The following is a 19,926-nucleotide window of genomic DNA, read 5'->3' as shown; positions in this document are numbered from 1 at the left end:
CCAACTTTTAAAGACAAGGCAAAATAGCCATCAGATCAATGTACCCCACCTCTCGGCCACAACCATTAGTAGTTGCAACAGAATTTTTACAATTTCATCATAAACAAAGTTTGCAGGAGAAACAGGACATAAAACAGGGATACAACACCACGAAAGTAATCCTATCAAATGTCCCTAAGATGAACCATGCCAAGCTATCCTAAGAAGCTCCGCACTGCGATGATCGAGCAATCTTAGACATTTGAGAAGTAGAGTAGCCTGAGCATCGGTACACATGATCTTCCATTGAAGAACCAAAGAACCTACCAAACTTGGGATGCACTTCAAGATTTGCCATCTTCGCCCCTGAAACACAAATTCATTGCGCGAGGTCCATAAGCCCCACAAGGTAGCAGAGATGAAAATAATAATTACATCAAACTGTTTCTTTTGACTCCCAAAAGAGTACAAGGAATTAAACGGGTATGGTACAGGAATGCCAAGTATTTCAGCAATGATTATCCAAGTATTTTTTGCAACAATGTAATCAAATAAAAGGTTCTTAATGGATTCTAGCTCATTACCAAACACACAAGTGTGATCAGAAACATAACAACATTTAGCTAAATTATCCCTAGTCAAAATTTTGTGATGAAGGATAAGCCACAAGAAAACATGTATATTAGGTGGCACATTGATTTTCAAAATACGGTCTTTTAGGTTAGAAAATGCACCATCAAACTTGATCATTTTTTAGAAGGATTTAGCAGAGTAGGAGCTAGAGGGCTCAAGTAACCAAACAGGAGTATCATTATCAGAAGGCAGTACCCTTGTTTTCATAAGAGACACGAAATCAAACCATCCTTTTAGAATTTTCTCATGCACACATCTCCTAAAAATGATTTTTAGAACAACACCATCCCTGACCTAGGCAACAATAGCATCTTATTACTGGCAAATCTCAAAAATATCCTAGAACAAGGTTTTAAGTGAGCAATCATCAATCAAAATATCATGCCCGAAGGGAGTGTTGTGACCATTGCCCAGTTTCCATTTATAGAGAAGATTTAGCAGCAGCAAAGGCCCAGGATATACTTTTCCAAAAGCGAGATCCCAAACCAGGTTTAGCCCAAAGATATTGGGTTCGTTTGTACCAAATTTGAAACTTCATCAAGGAATAGATCATTGGGTCTATCATCAAGGAATCTTTTACTCCAAGAGACAATAGAGCAAGCTTCTTTCAATCATTGGGTCTATCATCAAGGAATCTTTTACTCCAAGAGGCAAGTACAACCATGTTAAAATCCCTAGGATTAGGGACCCCCATGCCACCAAATTCATTTGTTCTAGATATGAGTCCTGAGTTAGCCAGATGGTATTTGTGGTCATCCCCATATTTCCCCAAAAGAAGTGGCGCATCTGTGAAATAATGGCCTCAATATCCTTTCAAGGGAACACCCAAATTTGAAGGGAAAAGAACCACTGTGACAGCAGAAGATTTGGGCAAAACAATTAGTCAGATCTTCATCTACATGAATAGTGTGAAGGTCACTTTTATGGAAATTAATTCTTAAACCAGAAATATTTCCAAAACAAGAGAGAATCCACTTCAAATTCCTAGCATGGTCCATGGAGCCATCCAAGAAAAGCATGGCGTCATCTACATATTGCAGGTAGACCACTGTTGGAAACATAGTAGAAAACAAAAAAAATCGCCCTACGATCACCCAGGAACAATATGAAGACGCATATAAGGTTTGGATCACGATCGTTACCAAGAGTGCAGCGGAAGTAGATGAGTCGGTGTAGATCATACTTGGAGTCCTTCAAGCCGTAGATGAACGATCCCGCGAACCATCCATGAACGATCCCTCGAACGGAATATCGAAAGCACGACCTCTCTACTTGGTTGCAAGCATACGGTCTTCACAATCCCGCAGCGCTTCGCCGTCCAGAGTTAATCATCGCCGGAGAATTAGAGGAGGAGGTTGGAACCACACTGGGCTTCCAATTATGAGGATTAGAGGCACTAGGTCTACCTCTAATTAGATCAACTAGGATCAACTAGAACTAGAGGAGAACCCAAACTTGGGTATACAAAAGGGCCAATACGTCATGTATATATAGGTTAGAGGGGGAGGGAGGGGCTGCCACCAAGGAGGGAAAGTCCCTACTTGGGATGCTTCCTCCTCCCCCACTCCAATTCGGCCCCCCCTATAGGAAAGGGGGGCGCCACTTCCTTATGGGCCATGGTGGCAAATACTCTTTCCACTACTTGGCCTTTTAAGGCCCGTTGACGTTAAATTGAATAAAAGCCTTCTAAAAATTACTATAGTCTTTTATTATTAATTTAAAATCACCAAAAAAAAATTCACCTATATATTATTTATCGAGAATACCCGGCATTGCCCGGTAAACTCTGAAACCCTTCTGGTAACCCCAAAATGCTTCCAGTTTCTCTGGGAACTATTTAGCATATTGTGATTACATTAAGCTTCTGACCTCGTAGGTTCGGTAAAACATAGATATGAATGAAACTCCTTCGTTCGTGGACGTCCATATCGATCCCTATGATTACACGAATGACATTCGAGTGAACCTTTGGTTATCATGTGATGTTCCCCTTGCCTCGCGATACTTTACAAAAACCCAAGGTGAGATATATCGGTATCCTCTTGAGTCATACACATGCTCACTATACCGATCTCCTCGTTACCGGTTTTCTTCTTCTTTCTCGTTGACATGTTCCGGCATCCCCGTGACATTGTCACCTGTGTCTGGCTAGACAATGATGGATGCCATCACACCGAGAGGGTACTAAGAATATATCTCCATCGTCGGAGAGCAAATTCCACTCTCGAGCTATCGTGTCCTTTGCCAGACTATCCGATGCACATGTAAGTTGTCGTTATGATCACCATGTTACAGATGACGTTTGAACGACCCTAAAGCTCATCGTATGGTAATAAGTGACTACGATACTCTCATGGTCTAAGGAACTAACTAAAACACACGTTAACACTTAGTATTATAACAATTGACTTATGACGATTTATCTAAAAGTATAACAAACAAGAATTGGATCAATTCAATATGATCGTTCTTCTAACATCATACTCTCAAAATTATTTGACACTATCGTTACTCTTAACGACATCTCAAGATCAAGAAAACGTGATCACGAACAACACTTGAGCTAGTCTTAGAGGCGAGACTAGGAATCTTATTTTATCGTTTATCGTTTATCGTTCTACACATGCATATGAGTTTTTCATTGAATCGCATATTCAAGGATCATAGTTGTTATAACATAGAATATAAACTCGTAATTATGAACACGAAAAGGTAATAATAGAATAATATTGCCTCTAGGGCATACTCCCAACAACCACACTGTCGGTGTACTGGAGTAGGGGTACCCTAGTACCCCGAACTTGTGCACGGGCAGTCGCAGCATCCCGCGGCAAGGCTTGCCGGGTGACCGCCAAGACCCTCTGTGGCTCCCTTGAAGACCATTCAAGAACAAAGTACTCAAACCAAGGCGCCGGCAAGAGGAGCTTGCCGGGAAGGCCAACCAAGGCCCCGGCAAGAGGAGCTTGCCGGGAAGGCCAACCCAGGCCCCGGCAAGAGGAGCTTGCCGGGAAGAGACAAGACCCCGGCAAGAGGAGCTTTCCGGGAAGGCCACTCAAGGCATACCAAGAAAGCTTGCCACGACGCGCCCTGCGTCCCGGCAAGGCCCGGTGAGCGACAAGCTCCCAAACATGACAAGACGACGACCGCGGCAAGGAGCTTGCCGCGGGGAACCCCCACTTCGTGCCCGCGCTCCAGCACACCTGCTAACGTGTCGCTCTAGGACTCCCCCAAGCGCACGTGGCAGGAGGCTGTGCAGCTAGGAGTGCGCGGTGGCAAGCGGAGATGAAGAGAAGGCCATCGTGGCAAACGGTGGCGCTCCTAACGGTCACTTTTCGCACTGTTTAAGCAACTCAGACAGGCATTTAATGCCCTTGTCCCCTGCCGTCAGAGTTAGGTAGGGTGCACTGTATCCACAGTAGCGGTAGCTGCACCTACCGCATCCTTTTCCATTTTTACCCTTCTTGTCTACGTTGCCCCCTGTCGGTGACCCCTTGAGAGTATAAAAGGAGGCCCAGGCGCAACGTAGAAGGGGTTCAGCTAGTTCGGCCGGTTCAGCTAGTTCGGCCAGTTCGGCTCATTCAACACCAGGAACACTCTCATGCTCAGTCTGGCAGCGTCCGTCGCTCCTGAGCAAGAATTCAATACACACAAACAAGCAGCAGTAGGGTTTTACGCATCCGTGCGGCCTGAAGCTGGGTAAAAACCGCTCGCGTGTACCGCCTCGATCCTCTCTTTGTGCGACCTCCGCCCCCCGCCGAACCGAAAGGGGCCCTGTCCCCATAGGTGTTGGTGGAATCAGCATCCCCGACATCTCTGGCGCACCAGGTAGGGGGCGTCGAGATCGTGCGAACCCGATCCGACGTGCACGCGAGCTAAATCTTCATCGTCTTCACCGACATGCCACCGAAGAAGAAGGCTTCGGGGGCAACAGCCCCGTCTGCGTCACTTCCACCACCTCCGGAGCAGGCGGACGGTGGAGTGGACGCCGGCGGAAGAATGGACACCGACGAGGGTGCCCACAGCGCTGCCAAGTCCAAGGACAAGGCCGCGTAGACCTCGGCGTCCATACGCCCACCACGCCCATCTCAGGAAGGGCGGGACCAGCAGCGTCATAGCGTTCGCAGCGCCATACGTCCGCTGGCCCAAGATCAAGCTGGTGGTTCGCGTGGCGTTCAAGACCAGCATGCACGCCAGCATGCTGGCCCCAGTGAGGTGCGGTCGCCTGGACGGGACACTGCTCCTTCTAACTTGGTTAGGAGTCCGAGCATGTCCCGCTCCTCGCACCGTTCACCTCTGCCGCCCACCACGCCGGCGGAAGCCTTGGCGCGGGCCCAGCTACTCCTGGATTATCCTCCGACGGCGGACAAGACCGACGAATGGAGGGCCACTATCCAGAGCCTCATCGGCTTCGCCAACGGCGACACTGCGCGGCAACCAAGCGCCTCGCTGCCGCGGCAGGACAGCCGGACGCGAGCCGATGGCAACAAGACCGGGGGAGGTGCGACTTCCATGCACTCTCCACTACGAAGGCCAAAGTCGCCGACTCGCCGGGTCCACCCCGACAGCGGCTCCACCGCGTCGTCGGACCCACGAGCTCGTCGCGACCAGCGCCAAGTTCTTCATGAACGACAACAAGAAGACGCTCGAACCCGTATCGAGCGCCGAAGAGAAGATGTCAATCCGACAAGCGCGCTGGGCCCTCTGTTGACATGCATGCGCCAGGGGAACCAGGCGATCTGCCGTACGCGGTAGGTTATCCTGCATTCACCCGTGAGCTGCGGCAAGTCCAGTGGCCCAGCACAAAGAATTTCAAACCAGACGTACCAGAGAAGTATGACGGCAAGACGCATCCGTCGGAGTTTCTCAGCATCTACACCATCGCGGTGCAGGCTGCCGGGGGACGGGACGACAAGATCCTTGCCAACTACTTCCCGCTGGTACTCAAGCCCAATGTCAGATCTTGGCTCATGCACTTGCCGGACAACTCCATATCCTCCTGGGCTGATCTGTGACATCAGTTTGTCGGCGCCTTTACAGGCGGCCACAACCCGCATGGCCAAGAAAGCGATCTTCATCTGCTCGCCCAGAAGGAAGGAGAGCCACTGCGCAAGTACATTCAGAGATTCAGCCGTGTATAGCACAACATCCCAGACGTCCACCCCGCCGCGATCATTAGCGCGTTCCATCAGAATGTGCGAAACCGAAGGATGAGGGAGGAGATAGCGATGTGTAAGATCAGAGACGTTAGTGAGCTTTATGCCCTGGCCGACAAGTGTGCACGCGCTGAAGAGGGGAGGAGGCTCCCCGGAGAGGATACAGGAGCAGGAGGATCTGACAGTGAGGATGCCGCCCCGGCAAAGAAAGGCCGACGGCGGAACAACAGAAGGAGGAGGGGCAAGGATGTGCTAGCTGTCGAGCAGACCGACAACGAAGGTGGCGCCAAGGAAGCTAAAGCTGGTGGCTCCGACAAGGAGGCCCAGCCTGTGGCGGCCGCCGACAAGCAGGACGGCTCCGGCAAGCAGTATTGTAAGATCCACCGCACTAGGGGTCACGATCTCCAGAATTGCAAGAAGGTTGAGCAGCTCGTTGGGCTACAGAAAGCTGAGTACGAGCGGCGCGACAAGGAGAAGGCCCAGGAAGGTGCTGGTGGATCCGGCAAGAAACGTCTCGGCCGAGGAGGACGCCGCGGCAAGGCCAAGCAGCGGCAAGGAGACAGACCTCCCCGCGGCCGTGACAAGGATGAAGATGACGACGATGACGAAGACATGGATGATGACGAGGCCGACGAGCAGGAATTTCAGAAAGCCACAGAGGTCCTGTGCGTTGACGGTGGTGCTTCTTTGCATACTTCGCACCGCCAACTCAGGCAGTGGATGCGGGAAGTGAATGCAGCAGAGCCATCCATAGAGTCACGCAAGCCTCTGAAATGGTCCAGCACGCCTATCATCTTCGACATTGAGGATCACCCTGATCGCGTAACTGCGGTCGGGTGCTTGCCGATGTTGGTTTCACCAACTATCCGCAACCTCAAGGTCACGAAGATGCTAGTTGACGGCGGGGCCGGCTTGAATCTGATCTCCTCCGTGGTCCTTCAGAAACTCCAGATCCCTGACAGCGAGCTCGAGGAGACCGGCACATTCCAAGGAATCAGCCCGGGAAGAAGCAAGCCGAAGGGAAAGATCACGCTGCCGGTCACATTTGGCAGCGAGATGAACTTCAGAACTGAGAGGGTCACATTTGACGTTGCCAATTTTCCATTGCCCTACAATGGGATCCTTGGCCGTCCAGCGCTCGCCAAGTTTATGGCAGCCTCTCACTATGCATACAACATGCTCAAGATGCCAGGCCTGATAAGTGTCATCTCTGTCCCCGGCGACAAGAAGGATGCCCTTATCTGCGCCGACAAAATCTACCGGGAAGCAGCAGCCGCAGCTGATCACAACATACTTGCCGCTGAAGCTCCCGGGGGGAAGAAGAAGACGAAGTCCGGCAAGAGCTCTGATGCCCACTCCGGCAAGCGCACCTCTTCGGAGTGCTGCGCTACCGTCGAGGACGCACCATCGAGATCCACCGGCAAGTGCAAGAAGACGATGGCAGCTCCACCCGAGACCAAGAAGGTGCCCGCCAAGAAGGACGGCACTGGTGGTACCTTCACCATCAGTGCCATGCTTGACCCCAAATAGGAAAGCGTGCTCGTTGCTTTCCTGCGGGCGAATGTCGACGTGTTTGCATGGCAACCGTCTGATATCCCCGGTGTTCCCAGGAAAGTAATTGAGCACCACCTTGCCGTCTGTCCTCATGCGCGGCCCGTCAAGCAGAGAGTCAGGAAGCAAGCAGTGGAGCGCCAAGAGTTCATTGAAGAAGAGATCAGGAAATTGGAAGCAGCAGGCCTTGTCAGAGGAGTGCTCCATCCCACGTGGTTGGCCAATCCTGTAGTCGTGCGCAAGGCAAACGGGAAATGGAGGCTTTGTATAGACTTCACTGATGTCAATAAAGCTTGTCCCAAAGATCCATTTCCCTTGCCGCGCATTGACCAGATTGTTGACTCCACAGCTGGATGTGATTTGCTTTCATTTCTTGATGCATACTCAGGATACCATCAGATCTTCATGGCAGAAGAAGATGAGGAAAAAACCGCATTTATCACCCCTTGCGGCACATACTGTTTTATACGGATGCCCTTTGGGTTGAAGAATGCTGGTTCAACATTTGCAAGGGTAGTCCATGTCGCTTTTGAGACACAGATACACAGAAATGTGGAAGCCTACATGGATGATATAGTGGTCAAGAGCAAGGACAAGGCTACCCTGATCCAAGATTTAGATGAAACTTTTGCAAATCTGCGCAAAATCAATCTCAAGCTCAACCCCGAGAAGTGCGTGTTTGGAGTCCCTTCCGGCAAGCTTCTCGGGTTCTTTGTGTCTCAGCGGGGTATTGAAGCCAACCCCGACAAGATCAAGGCAATCGAGCAGATTGAAGCACCGAAGCGCGTCAAGGATGTGCGAAGGCTTGCCGGTTGTGTGACTGCTCTCAGCAGGTTTATCTCTAAGTCTGCTAAGTGCGCCCTACCGTTTTTCAAAATATTGAAAAAGGCAGGTCCAATGAAATGGACTCCGGAAGCGGAGGCCGCGCTGCAAGACTTGAAGAGGTACTTGTCCTCCACTCCAATACTTGTCGCACCTAAGCCACAAGAGAAGTTGTTGCTGTACCTAGCGGCAACCAATCAAGTGGTTAGTGCTGCGTTAGTAGCGGAGAGGGAGGCGGACGACGAGCCAGCAACCACAGCAAGTGAATCCAGCGACAAGCAGGGGGCTTCTCCGACAAGCTCTGGTCCCGACAAAGATGAGTATGCGCAGACGTGCAAGGAGGTGCAGAAGAAGATGGTGCAGCGCCCAGTTTACTTTGTCAGCTCCCTTCTCCAGGGGGCTAGGTCGAGGTACTCTGGTGTGCAAAAATTGCTTTTCGGCCTTCTCATGGCCTCGAGAAAGCTGCGCCATTACTTCCAGGCACACGAGATCACAGTTGTCACTCGCTTTCCGCTGAAGAGGATACTGCAGAATCCAGAAGCAACAGGCAGGATTGTCGAGTGGGCATTGGAACTGTCAAGCTTTGGCCTAAAGTTTGAGAGCACTGCAACAATCCAAAGCAGGGCATTGGCAGAGTTCATAGCAGAGTGGACGCCAACTCCAGATGAAGAAATTCCAGAGACGAGCATCCCCGTCAAGGAGACAAACAAAGAGTGGCTGATGTATTTTGATGGTGCCTTCTCGCTGCAAGGCGCCGGTGCTGGCGTGCTGCTTATCGCACCCACCGGAGAGCACCTCAAGTACGTAGTCCAGATGCACTTTCCCAAGGAGCAAGCAACGAACAATACTACAGAGTATGAGGGTTTGCTTGCCGGCCTCAGAATCGCAGTCGACCTTGGGATCAAGAAACTCATTGTAAGGGGTGACTCGCAGCTTGTCGTCCGCCAAGTGAACAAGAACTACCAGAGTCCATTGATGGAAACTTATGTTGATGAAGTGAGAAAGCTAGAAGCACACTTTGACGGCCTGCAAATGGAACACGTTCCGCGAGCTCAGAACGACATTGCTGATGGTCTGTCAAAGTGCGCTACACTAAAGTTACCTGTGGAACCAGGCATCTTTGTGCTCAACCTGACTCAACCATCCGTGACACCATCAACTGGGCAGAATAAGAAGAGGAAGTTGGTTTCTGGTGACTACTTTCCGGCAGAGCTTCCCGAAGCCGCCGCCAAGAAGGTCCCCAAGATCGACGCCAAGAGTGCTGAGGAGCAGTCTGCTCCGGCGAACCTCTTGGTTTGTTCCGTTGAAGCAAACGCTCCCGACAAGTTTCGCTCCGGCAAGCTTGCCGGGGAATATCACGCTCCGGCCGAACCGCAGATTCTTGCCGTAGAAGCGGATGTTCCCGCAGCAACAGATACGCCTTTAGTCCTTGTTGTCGAGCCACAAGCTCCAGCATGGGCGCAGCAGATTGTCCATTTCCTTCAGACAGGAGAGCTTCCCGAAGAGCAAGAAGAAGCTGAAAGAGTAGCCCGGCAGTCAAGTATGTACAAGTTTGTCGACAACACACTGTACAGAATAAGACTCAACGATGTGAAATTGAAGTGCATTCGCCGGGAAGATGGACAACAGCTGTTGGCAGAGATACATGGAGGCATATGTGGTCACCACATTGGCGCAAGAGCGCTTGTCGGCAAAGCATTCCGACAAGGCTTCTTCTGGCAGACAGCCCTCCAGGATGCAACTGCACAAGTAACCAAGTGTGAAGCGTGCCAGTTCCATTCCAAGCAGATACACCAGCCAGCTCAAGCTCTCCAGACGATCCCTTTATCCTGGCCATTTTCGGTCTGGGGGCTCGACATCCTCGGCCCCTTCCCCCGAGCTGTCGGGGGCTTTGAGTTCTTGTACGTTGCAATCGACAAGTTCACAAAGTGGCCGGAAGTGGAACCAGTGAGGAAGGTGACAGCACAGTCAGCAGTCAAGTTCTTCAGGTCGATTGTTTGCCGTTTTGGGGTTCCTAACAGGATCATCACCGACAACGGCACGCAATTTACGAGCTGCACCTTCATGCAGTATGTCCAAGATCTTGGCGCCAAGATCTGCTTCGCTTCTGTTGCTCACCCGAGAAGCAACGGTCAAGCGGAGAGGGCAAATGCTGAAGTGCTGTGAGGCCTCAAGACCAGAACTTCCGACAGGCTGCACAAGTGCGGAAGAAACTGGATCGAGGAGCTGCCGGTGGTTCTTTGATCGATCAGGACGACGCCAAATCGAGCCACTGGCCAGACACCCTTTGCTCTAGTCTATGGAGCAGAGACAGTTCTCCCCACGGAACTCGTTTACGGGTCACCTCGAGTGCTCGCTTATGACGAGCTCGAGCAAGAGCAGCTGCGACAAGATGACGCGCTGCTCCTTGAGGAAGACCGTCTCCAGGCTGCCGTGCGAGCCACTCGCTACCAGCAAGCTTTGCGTTGCTACCATAGCCGCAAATTTAAAGCCAGGAGCTTCGAGGAAGGCGACCTTGTTCTTCGGCGTGTTCAGTCCGCCAAGAATTCCAACAAGTTGACGCCGAAGTGGGAAGGCCCTTATCGGGTGAAACGAGTCACTAGGCCCGGCGCTGTCCGCCTTGAGACCGAAGATGGCATTCCGGTGAGCAACTCTTGGAACATTGAACATCTTTGTAAGTTTTACCCGTAAGGCGCGGTTGCCAGAAGCTTTTCCGGCAACCACCTTTTGTACAAGTCTTGCCGCTGTTGCATGTAATCCTTTGTACAAAGCCGGGCGCAGACCCCGTGCACCAGTAAAGCTCATGTGCCCCGCACATCTTGTCAATTCTTTTATGCTATAATCCTTTTTCGCATATGTTATCTGACACTTTGTGCAGCACTAGACCCCGGTAAGCAATAACGAGCCCAAGGCTCCATATCATTACTTTGTTTCTCTGTTTCTTTCTCAAAAGAAGGAAGGTTCCCTCGACCACAAGGTTTACCGGGGAGGGGAAGGAGAAGATAATGGTGTGGACCAGGCCGTTCAAGAAAGTTTCTCCTTGCCGGGAAGCAGACGACAAAAAAGCTAAGTTGCCAAAGCTTGAGCAATCATTTTTTTTTAAGTTTTCGAGTTACTTTCCTTAAACGACCGTGCTTTATATGGAAAACCTGTGCGCGGAGGAACCAACTCGTAGCTAGTTGCGCCTTTACTTTGTTTCGAGTCCGCTCAACAACTTAAGTGAGCTGCTAGCGCCCTTACTTTGCTTCGAGTCCGCTCAGCAACTTAAGTGAGCCGCTAGCGCCCTTACGTTGTTTCGAGTCCGCTCAACAACTTAAGTGAGCTGCAACTAGTTGCGACAAGGTTGCTTGTCGGTAGCAACCCCGCCAGCAGGCTGCTGAAGTTCCGCACTCGGCGCTCGTGGCAAGGGTACCTGCGCCAGCAAGTTTCCCTAGAAAGCGTAGGGCAGAGCCATACAAAGCCAAGAGTCGAGTAAAGGAAGTAACACAGCAATTTTTTGCCTAAGATAGAGTTATATTACAAAAATAACTTGTCGCGCCTCTAATAAAGTGTTCCCATGACATGACTGGCAACGACAAGAGAAGAAGAAAACAGACGGCGCCTGGGCCCCGGCGAGCCAGTATCGCTGGGGGCTGTGAGTGCCAAGAATCGTCCACGGCAAACCAGAGTTGCCGGGGGCTGCAATATCAGATAAGTCTTTCATCCCTCATCATGCATCCTCTTATGGACTGGGGAATGCGAAACCGCGTTTCTTCCTGAAAACTACCGTGCTCCCTCAACTCTAGGCCCTGGGGCTCGTTCCCGGGGCCAAGTTTGGTCGTAGTCGCGGCAGCAAAGGGATGAAACGAGGAGACCGTACCCACCTCGTTCCCGCCTCCGTCAAAGGCGTGAGAAAGGTCGAGCGACGTGGGAAGGCGGCAGGGCTTGTTGCCGGGAGATGAAATGTCTGTCCAAGGGACACCAAGGGTTTGCTCCTTGACGTGGGTTCAACTCACGAGACAAATAACCCGGCAAGCATCCCCTTTTCACTAAAAAACATCCCACTCAGGTACAGCCCATAGAGGATGAAAAACATGAAAGAGAGGATTACAAGTTCTAGATACAGCTAAGGCCCGAAGGCTTACAAATTAAAAAGATAAGATGGCCGTAATCCCTTTCTTGTCCCTCTCTTCAGGAGGCAGGTCAAGGAGGCGAAAAGGGCAAAAGGAGTGCCTAGGCGAGCTACGGGTGCCAGAAGACACCAAGAGAACACCCCGGGGGCCGTCCGAAGGCTGGACGGCGGTGGCGGCACCGGAAGCGGGGATCGAAGACGGAGCGGCAGGACGTCAGCACGCTGTCGAGGGCACCACGCCCTCGTACTCCGACCTGACGGCCTTGTCGCCAGCCCTCTTCCCCTTCCGCAGCCTCCCTACGCCAGCCGCCCAAGGAGACGAGCCCGGGGAGTTCAAGGAGCCGGCGACACGGATGATGGGGCCGCCGGTGCCGCGCGAAGCGGCGCCCGACGCCTAGTCGGACCCGCTACCCCGCCGCCCGCTACCCTCGTCGTCGCTGTCGCTCTCCTCCTCGTCACTCTCGCTCGAGGAGGAGCCTTCGCTGTCGAAGGAGCTGTCCACGCAGCACTTCGCCCGAGTGCCGAAGCACCCGAAGACCTTGACGGAGAGGAGATCGCCCTCCATCAACTTAAAATGGAGGGTAAACCCCTCCATCAAGCTGTGGATGTGGGCGAACGTCTTCCACCCTCGATCAAGATACATCACGTTAGGGGCTGGGAATACAACGCGGACTCGCGTGCCGCTGATCCCACAGCCCCTCATGTGCAGTCTCAGTGTCTCGGGCGGATCCAACTCCATCGCGTGCGTAAACGGAGCTGGAAGACGGAGGCGACGACGAGGCGCCCGGCGCAGCCTGACGAAGAACTCGCAAGGGTCGTCCCCTATATGGACCGCCGTGGGGGGCGGAGCCGCCGGCGGAGGTGAAGCTGACGCGCCGCCCCGTCCGCCTCTTCCCCGAGCGCCTCGACCTCGTCCTCGACCTCGTCCGCGACCTCGCCCCCTCCCTCTTCCCCTTATGGCTGGCTCTGCCACCACGGGCGCGGAAGATGGAGAGATGCGCTGTCTGGCGGCGACCCTCGCCGCCACCGATGAAGGGCCTGGGTTCCCTTTCTCCATGGCGAATGAGAGAAAGGGGAGCAGAAGCTGAAGAAAGGAGGAGATGAGAGAGTGCGGTTTCCTGTGCTCCCCTCCCGCTCTTTATAAAGGAGCGAGGTGGGGGCTCGGCCGCCCCGCTCAGCGAATCAAGGCACGGGAAGAGCAGGGAGTCGGGGCCATCCCGCTGCCTCTACTCGCGACGGCCCAGTTTCCCACTTCCACCGTCCGCGACCCCAAGCGCACGGGAGCCGCGTGGCGGAGATGCAGAACCAGGGAGACGGGTGAGGCGGCCTCACTCCGCCCCGTGATCGCGGGGAGTGGACGTCCCGAAAACCGCGCACCGGCCCCGTCCAGTAAATGCATCACGCCCCCACGCCTACCTCCGTTTAGGGAGGAGGGCGTGAACCGTCCCCATCATCGTGGCCTGACGCATGCTCGAGGGCCTTAGCCCCGCGCACGCCGCCCGCGTCACCCACGACGCTGCGTTTGACGCGTGCCGTTCTAGGCGTGCGCGGTGGGAGCGGAGAGATATGCGGCGTGACCTAGGCCGCGTGTGCCCGTGCACTGTTTTGGGCCTGGCCCAACAGCGCTCGGCATCGTGTATGGCCCAGGCCCGGGGGCTCCTGTCGGTGTACTGGAGTAGGGGTACCCTAGTACCCCGAACTTGTGCACGGGCAGTCGCAACATCCCGCGGCAAGGCTTACCGGGTGACCGCCAAGACCCTCCGTGGCTCCCTTGAAGACCATTCAAGAACAAAGTACTCAAACCAAGGCCCCGGCAAGAGGAGCTTGCCGGGAAGGCCAACCAAGGCCCCGGCAAGAGGAGCTTGCCGGGAAGAGACAAGACCCCGGCAAGAGGAGCTTGCCGGGAAGGCCACTCAAGGCATACCAAGAAAGCTTGCCGCGACGCGCCCTGCGTCCCGGCAAGGCCCGGTGAGCGACAAGCTCCCAAACACGACAAGACGACGACCGCGGCAAGGAGCTTGCCGCGGGGAACCCCCACTTCGTGCCCGCGCTCCAGCACACCTGCTAACGTGTCACTCTAGGCGCGGGGAACCCCCACTTCGTGCCCGTGCTCCAGCACACCTGCTAACGTGTCACTCTAGGACTCCCCCAAGCGCATGTGGCAGGAGGCTGTGCAACTAGGGGTGCGCGGTGGCAAGCGGAGATGAAGAGAAGGCCATCGTGGCAAACGGTGACGCTCCTAACGGTCACTTTTCGCACTGTTTAAGCAACTCAGACAGACATTTAATGCCCTTGTCCCCTGCCGTCAGAGTTAGGTAGGGTGCACTATGTTCACAGTAGCGGTAGCTGCACCTACCGCATCATTTTCCATTTTTACCCTTCTTGTCTACGTTGCCCCCTGTCGGTGATCCCTTGATAGTATAAAAGGAGGCCCGGGCGCAACGTAGAAGGGGTTCAGCTAGTTCGGCCGGTTCAGCTAGTTCGGCCAGTTCGGCTCATTCAACACCAGGAACACTCTCACGCTCAGTCTGGCAGCGTCCGTCGCTCCTGAGCAAGAATTCAATACACACAAACAAGCAGCAGTAGGGTTTTACGCATCCGTGCGGCCCGAAGCTGGGTAAAAACCGCTCGCGTGTACCGCCTCGATCCGCTCTTTGTGCGACCTCCGCCCCCCGCCGAACCGAAAGGGGCCCTGTCCCCATAAGTGTTGGTGGAATCAGCATCCCTGACACACACCTCTAGGAATAACATGAGGAAGAAGACTAGAGATCAAACTATGATGAAAAGCTTTGGAGAGCATCTTAGAGAAGACATCAACAACTAAGTTGAACAGCGAAGGAGACAGAGGATTTCCTTGTTTAAGTCCTTTGCCCCCAAAAAAGTGAGCCCCATGGTGCCATTAATTCTCACAGACAAAAAACTTTGAAATAGAGTACTACATATCCACCCAATCCATTTACTCCCAAAGCCTCTAGAAGTGAGCAATTCCCAACTCACTCTGCCATAAACTTTCTCATAGTCAACTTTCAAAATGTAAACACTGGTACTGGTCCTATGAATCCCATGTATTACCTCATGAGCCATAACAACACTCTCTAATATAAACTTCCCTTTAATGAAGTAGTTTGATCAGTAGACATAAGTGTGTCACAAATAAGTGAAACTCTAGTGGTCATAGCTTTAGTAAAAATCTTGATGGCACATTTACTCACGATAACAGGGTGAAATTTCTTCATTTCTTTGGCATGGGGCTCTTTAGGAATCAAAGTAATAACTGCAAAGTTAAGACGGTAGAAATCTACACCCCAGCCTGAAACCTAGCCAACCACATATGAAGTGATTCCTTTTGGTTAACATTAACACATCTGTGCTTTTATGCATGTAGATATTTGAAGAGAAAATGAGAGTGAAAGCTGACAAATTGAAGGAGGACATCAACTTGTTGTTCAACAATACTATGGTAGAACAATTGACTTTATTGGATGCACTCCAACGTCTTGGAATAGATCACCTTTTCCAAGAACAAATCAACACCGTGATTAACGAAATCTACGAGAGTGAATCCAATAGTTCTAGCCTCTATGAGGTTGCTCTTCGATTTTGCTTGCTTAGAGAGCATGGACTTTGGATATCTCCAGGTATCTATCATATTTCCATTTTTGTATTTGCTAACGTCTGTAGAAAAAAAGTACAGCTCGAAAGTAACATCTGCGTGGAAGGGGGAGACCAACAGGGCCCTCGCGCACCCAATATTTTAGTTTTGCTTGCATTATGCATATGAATAGTGGCAAAAAATTTATTTACTCCTTTGACCGCCCCCATCAGCATAAAAAAATTGGTAGTCCTCTTCGGGCCGATGTGCTTGGATGCCGCTCCATGTGTCGGCACGGGGCGCACGCCGCGTCCGATGCTTGCTCCATCGCAGCTAGTGGCCTTGTCACCTTCTAGGCTTCTCTTTCGCAGCTCCACCAGGCCTCCTGCGCTACCCGACCAGCAGCTCGCATGAAGGAGGCTAAGAGGAAGTTGGCCGATGCGTTTGTATTGTCCTCAGAGACCAGGAAGAGAGCACATGACTAGTAGCTTGTGCCTACAACAGATCTTGGAAGGGGGTACCCTAGCTAGCCGCCAACGTCATGTCCTTCCAGTGTCCTCCTCCCATGGCTACCTGCCTACTGGGCTCAATTTTTGTAGCACACACTTCTGCCTTTTATGTACTCCTCATCTCACCAGAACACAATACAACACATGCTAGTTAGTGGAGTATAACTAGCAGACAACCACTTCCCCACTAACTAGCATTCACACACTCACACATGGTCTCCGCCCCCGACGCGACCCTGGGATACTTCGTTCGGCTTGGTGCTGATGCAATTCCTGTGCATGACCATCTATCTAGGACTCCTGAGTTGGAGCTCCACTTACTTTGTTCTACACTTGACCTCATGCGGTTCCCTGTGGTAAGACGAGCGGACCCTAGCCTAGGGAGGGTGTCTTCAGTTCAAGGCAGGGGCAGTGTACCATATGATCAAAAGGTCCAGCTGCGAACTCCCCCTCAAGGTCAAGGTTCGCCTGGATTATACGACATGGTAACACTCGTACACATGCCTTCCTTCATCCAGTCGGTTGCCTTGACTATGACGACTACCTTTTCTTCCTGGGGCATTCAGGGACAATCGTGCACCTCTTCTTGGAGTGCCCCCATTTACGTCTTATGTGGGTGCGTATCCTCGGCTGTCGCCCCTTGTCTGTCGTTTGCACAATGGAAAAGTTTGGTGCGCCTTCTCTGCCTGTCACCCCTCCTGGAGTCGTCCTCTCCTCAGCACGATGATGTGCTCTGCCCTTTGGGTAGTCTAGAAGTCTAGGAAACATATGGTGTTCGATAACATCCATACCTCGGATCTTTACTTGGGACATTCGATCCAAGAGAATCTTCTCTTGTGGATCCAATAATCACTCCACTAGCTTCAGTGGCTTGATCCAATAATCACTCCACTAGCTACACAGGCACTTATGCATGTTGTTTCTAGTCGTGTGGCCGGCAAAGGCACTAGCGGTGCCCGAAGGTGGTGATTTCGCCCAGATCGGATCGTCGCATGCCCTCAAGTGGAGCCGGACGCCGGTGTCCGCGTCCCCATCGGATCGCGTCCATCCTCATGTAGAGGGGGAGGCACAAGCCAAGGAGTCGCCCGGCGATTTGTGACTGCTGCTCCCAGAATTCGCCAGGCTAGAGGAGGCATGTGGCCTTGTCCTTGGCAACACCACCACTCGTGACCACCGTAGTGGACGCGACGCCAACATGGCATGTCGGAGCGGAACAGTGACAATGGCAGGTGTGGGCTGGTGCAAAGCATGGTGGTTTGAGGCTTGTCGGATCTAGCATGATGCATCGAGCATTGGCTCGATCTTATGGAGAGGTTGTGTGTGGCATTCCTCTCCTTCACTAGTTTGCCGTGGCAGCAAAAGCTGACGTGGCCAGTTCCGGCTAGATAGCATGTCGGAGCGGGCACCTGCTCACTTCGTCATCCAAGCGGCACATCAAGCGACGGCGGCTGCTAGATGTTGTTGTGATGCGCACCACAATGATCAGTGGAATGTGGTGTGGCAGTGTTCGGAAGCAATGTGAACAGGCCATAGAGTGGTGGACGAAGACTATGGCAGCAGACATCACAGATGTATTTGCTCTAGGTGAAAACTCATGATCTAGTCTCGATTGACCAGACAGTGTCAACTTGCATGCGTTGTTACCTTGTAGAAGGTGTTGGTTTGAAGCTTTATTTTGATGGTGATAGCCCCTGGTATGACATGGTTGGACTACCCAACATCGACATGCGAGCAATAATTTCTTCTTGAAGGCTACGTCTTTTTGTATGTTTTTTGGTGGTAGATGGAGATGTTGTCATGAGACTTGCCCTATGTGGATGGCCTTCAAGTTTTTTTTTGTTTGTTAGATGGAGATGATGTCATGAGGCTTGCCCTTTCTGTCATGAGGCATTGTCGCATCGGTGTCGCCGCGTCACCCGTTAGTGAAGGAGTAGTAGTAAAACAGAAGGATTTCCATAAAAAAATGGCACATGCAGAGTTGGGAGCGACTTTACTATAATTCAAAATGGTGCCCAGGCTCATCTACAACCGGTGAGCAGAGAATTAAAGAATAAACAGTACACAAATTTTGAAAAAACTGAAATTTTTTGGCATCTAAGATGCTCATGTGCGCAAGGTGCGTGCAAATTTTTGTGGTGTTTGGACATCCGAGAAATTCATAAAAAGACGACTCTGAATAGTGTTCTTTTCAAAGTTTCTAGAACACCTGGATTTTTTTTCTTGGCACGAGCTCCTCATATGTTAAGACACCATGAAAATTTGCATGCACCTTGCGCACATGACCATCTTGAATATATAGAAATTTCAGCTTTTTAATACCTTTTTAATTTACTGTTCACCTCGGATGTAACGATCCTAGGTGCAAAATCACCGCTCTCTCGCGACTTTAGCACTAAACTGGGTGGTGCACTAAGTTATTTGGTGCATTAAGCCATGCCTAGAGACGGAGACCCCAAAGATGACAGATAACCATCCAGGCACTGGCTTGCCATTCTTAGCAGCTACTCCATGAACTACTCAACTACATGGACTCTTCGGTTTCCTCCCTTTCCGACGGTCCAAGCAACCTCTTCACCGGACCCGATCCCCCCATGGCGGCACGCATTCGCAATGTGCCCATCGCCGACCATGTTCCCATCAAGCTCTCCCACACCGCCAGCAACATCTATGCATGGAAGACCTACTTCAGCCTTCTCTTCAGCGAGTACAATCTTTGCAACCACCTCGACGGCACCGACAACCTCTTTGTCATGCGCACCATGCGAGTATATGACCATGAGGTGATTCGGCATCGATAGTAGGATGGTTTCTTCCTTCATCAGCGAAAGTATGAACATGAGCTTCTTGACCATGCTGATATGCTTAATTGCAAGCCCATGGCCACGCCTATCGAAGGCCAAGATCTCCTCCACCGACGGTCCTCTAGCTCCGGACGCCTCCTTTTATCCATCTATTGGCGCCCTTCAGTACTTGACACTCACTCGCCCAGAGTTGCAGTATGTTGTTCATCGGGTGTGTCTCCACATGCATTCTCCTCGTGATGCTCGCTGGTCCTCGGTGAAGCAGATCTTGTGCTAAATCTACGGTCATATGGATCTTGGCCTCACCTTATCAGCCTCACCCTCCACCGACATTGTTGCGTACTATGATGCTGATTGGGCTCACCGCTCCATGTTTGAATATTGTTTCTTCCTTGGACCCACGCTCATCTCGTGGTCATCTAAGCGATAGCCCACTGTCTTTCGTTCGAGTGCTGAGGTCGAGTATCGCGTCGTGGACAATGCCGTTGCTGGGTGCACGTGACTTCACCAACTCCTCGAGCTATGTTGCCTTGTCAACAAGGCCACTGTGGTGTATTGCGACAATATCTCTACGGTATATCTCTCCGCAAATTTGGTTCACCATCGTCGCACAAAGCACATCGAGCTTGATATTCACTTTGTTCGTGAGTAGGTGGCTCTTGGGAACGTTCGAATATTTCATGCTCCTACAACGCAACAGTTTGCGGATATCATGACGAAGGGCTTACCGACATCCACTTTTGACGAGTTCGGTCTAGTCTTTGCATCTCTAGCA

General features: G+C 51.9%; 1 protein-coding gene across 1 annotated transcript in view; it reads left to right on the top strand.

The window, feature by feature from the left end:
• Positions 1–19,926, top strand: part of LOC119288474 (tau-cadinol synthase-like) — a 24,979-nt gene that overhangs the window by 2,160 nt on the left and 2,893 nt on the right. Inside the window, exon 2 of the mRNA XM_037568089.1 lies at positions 15,635–15,887. Coding sequence (XP_037423986.1) covers positions 15,635–15,887 — 253 coding nt within the window. The remainder of the gene's footprint in view (positions 1–15,634; positions 15,888–19,926) is intronic.

The sequence above is a fragment of the Triticum dicoccoides genome, chromosome 4A (assembly GCF_002162155.2).
Source record: "Triticum dicoccoides isolate Atlit2015 ecotype Zavitan chromosome 4A, WEW_v2.0, whole genome shotgun sequence".
Taxonomy (NCBI): Eukaryota; Viridiplantae; Streptophyta; class Magnoliopsida; order Poales; family Poaceae; genus Triticum; species Triticum dicoccoides.
The sequence above is the reverse complement of the archived record's forward strand: the minus strand, read 5'-3'. Positions and strand labels throughout refer to the sequence as shown.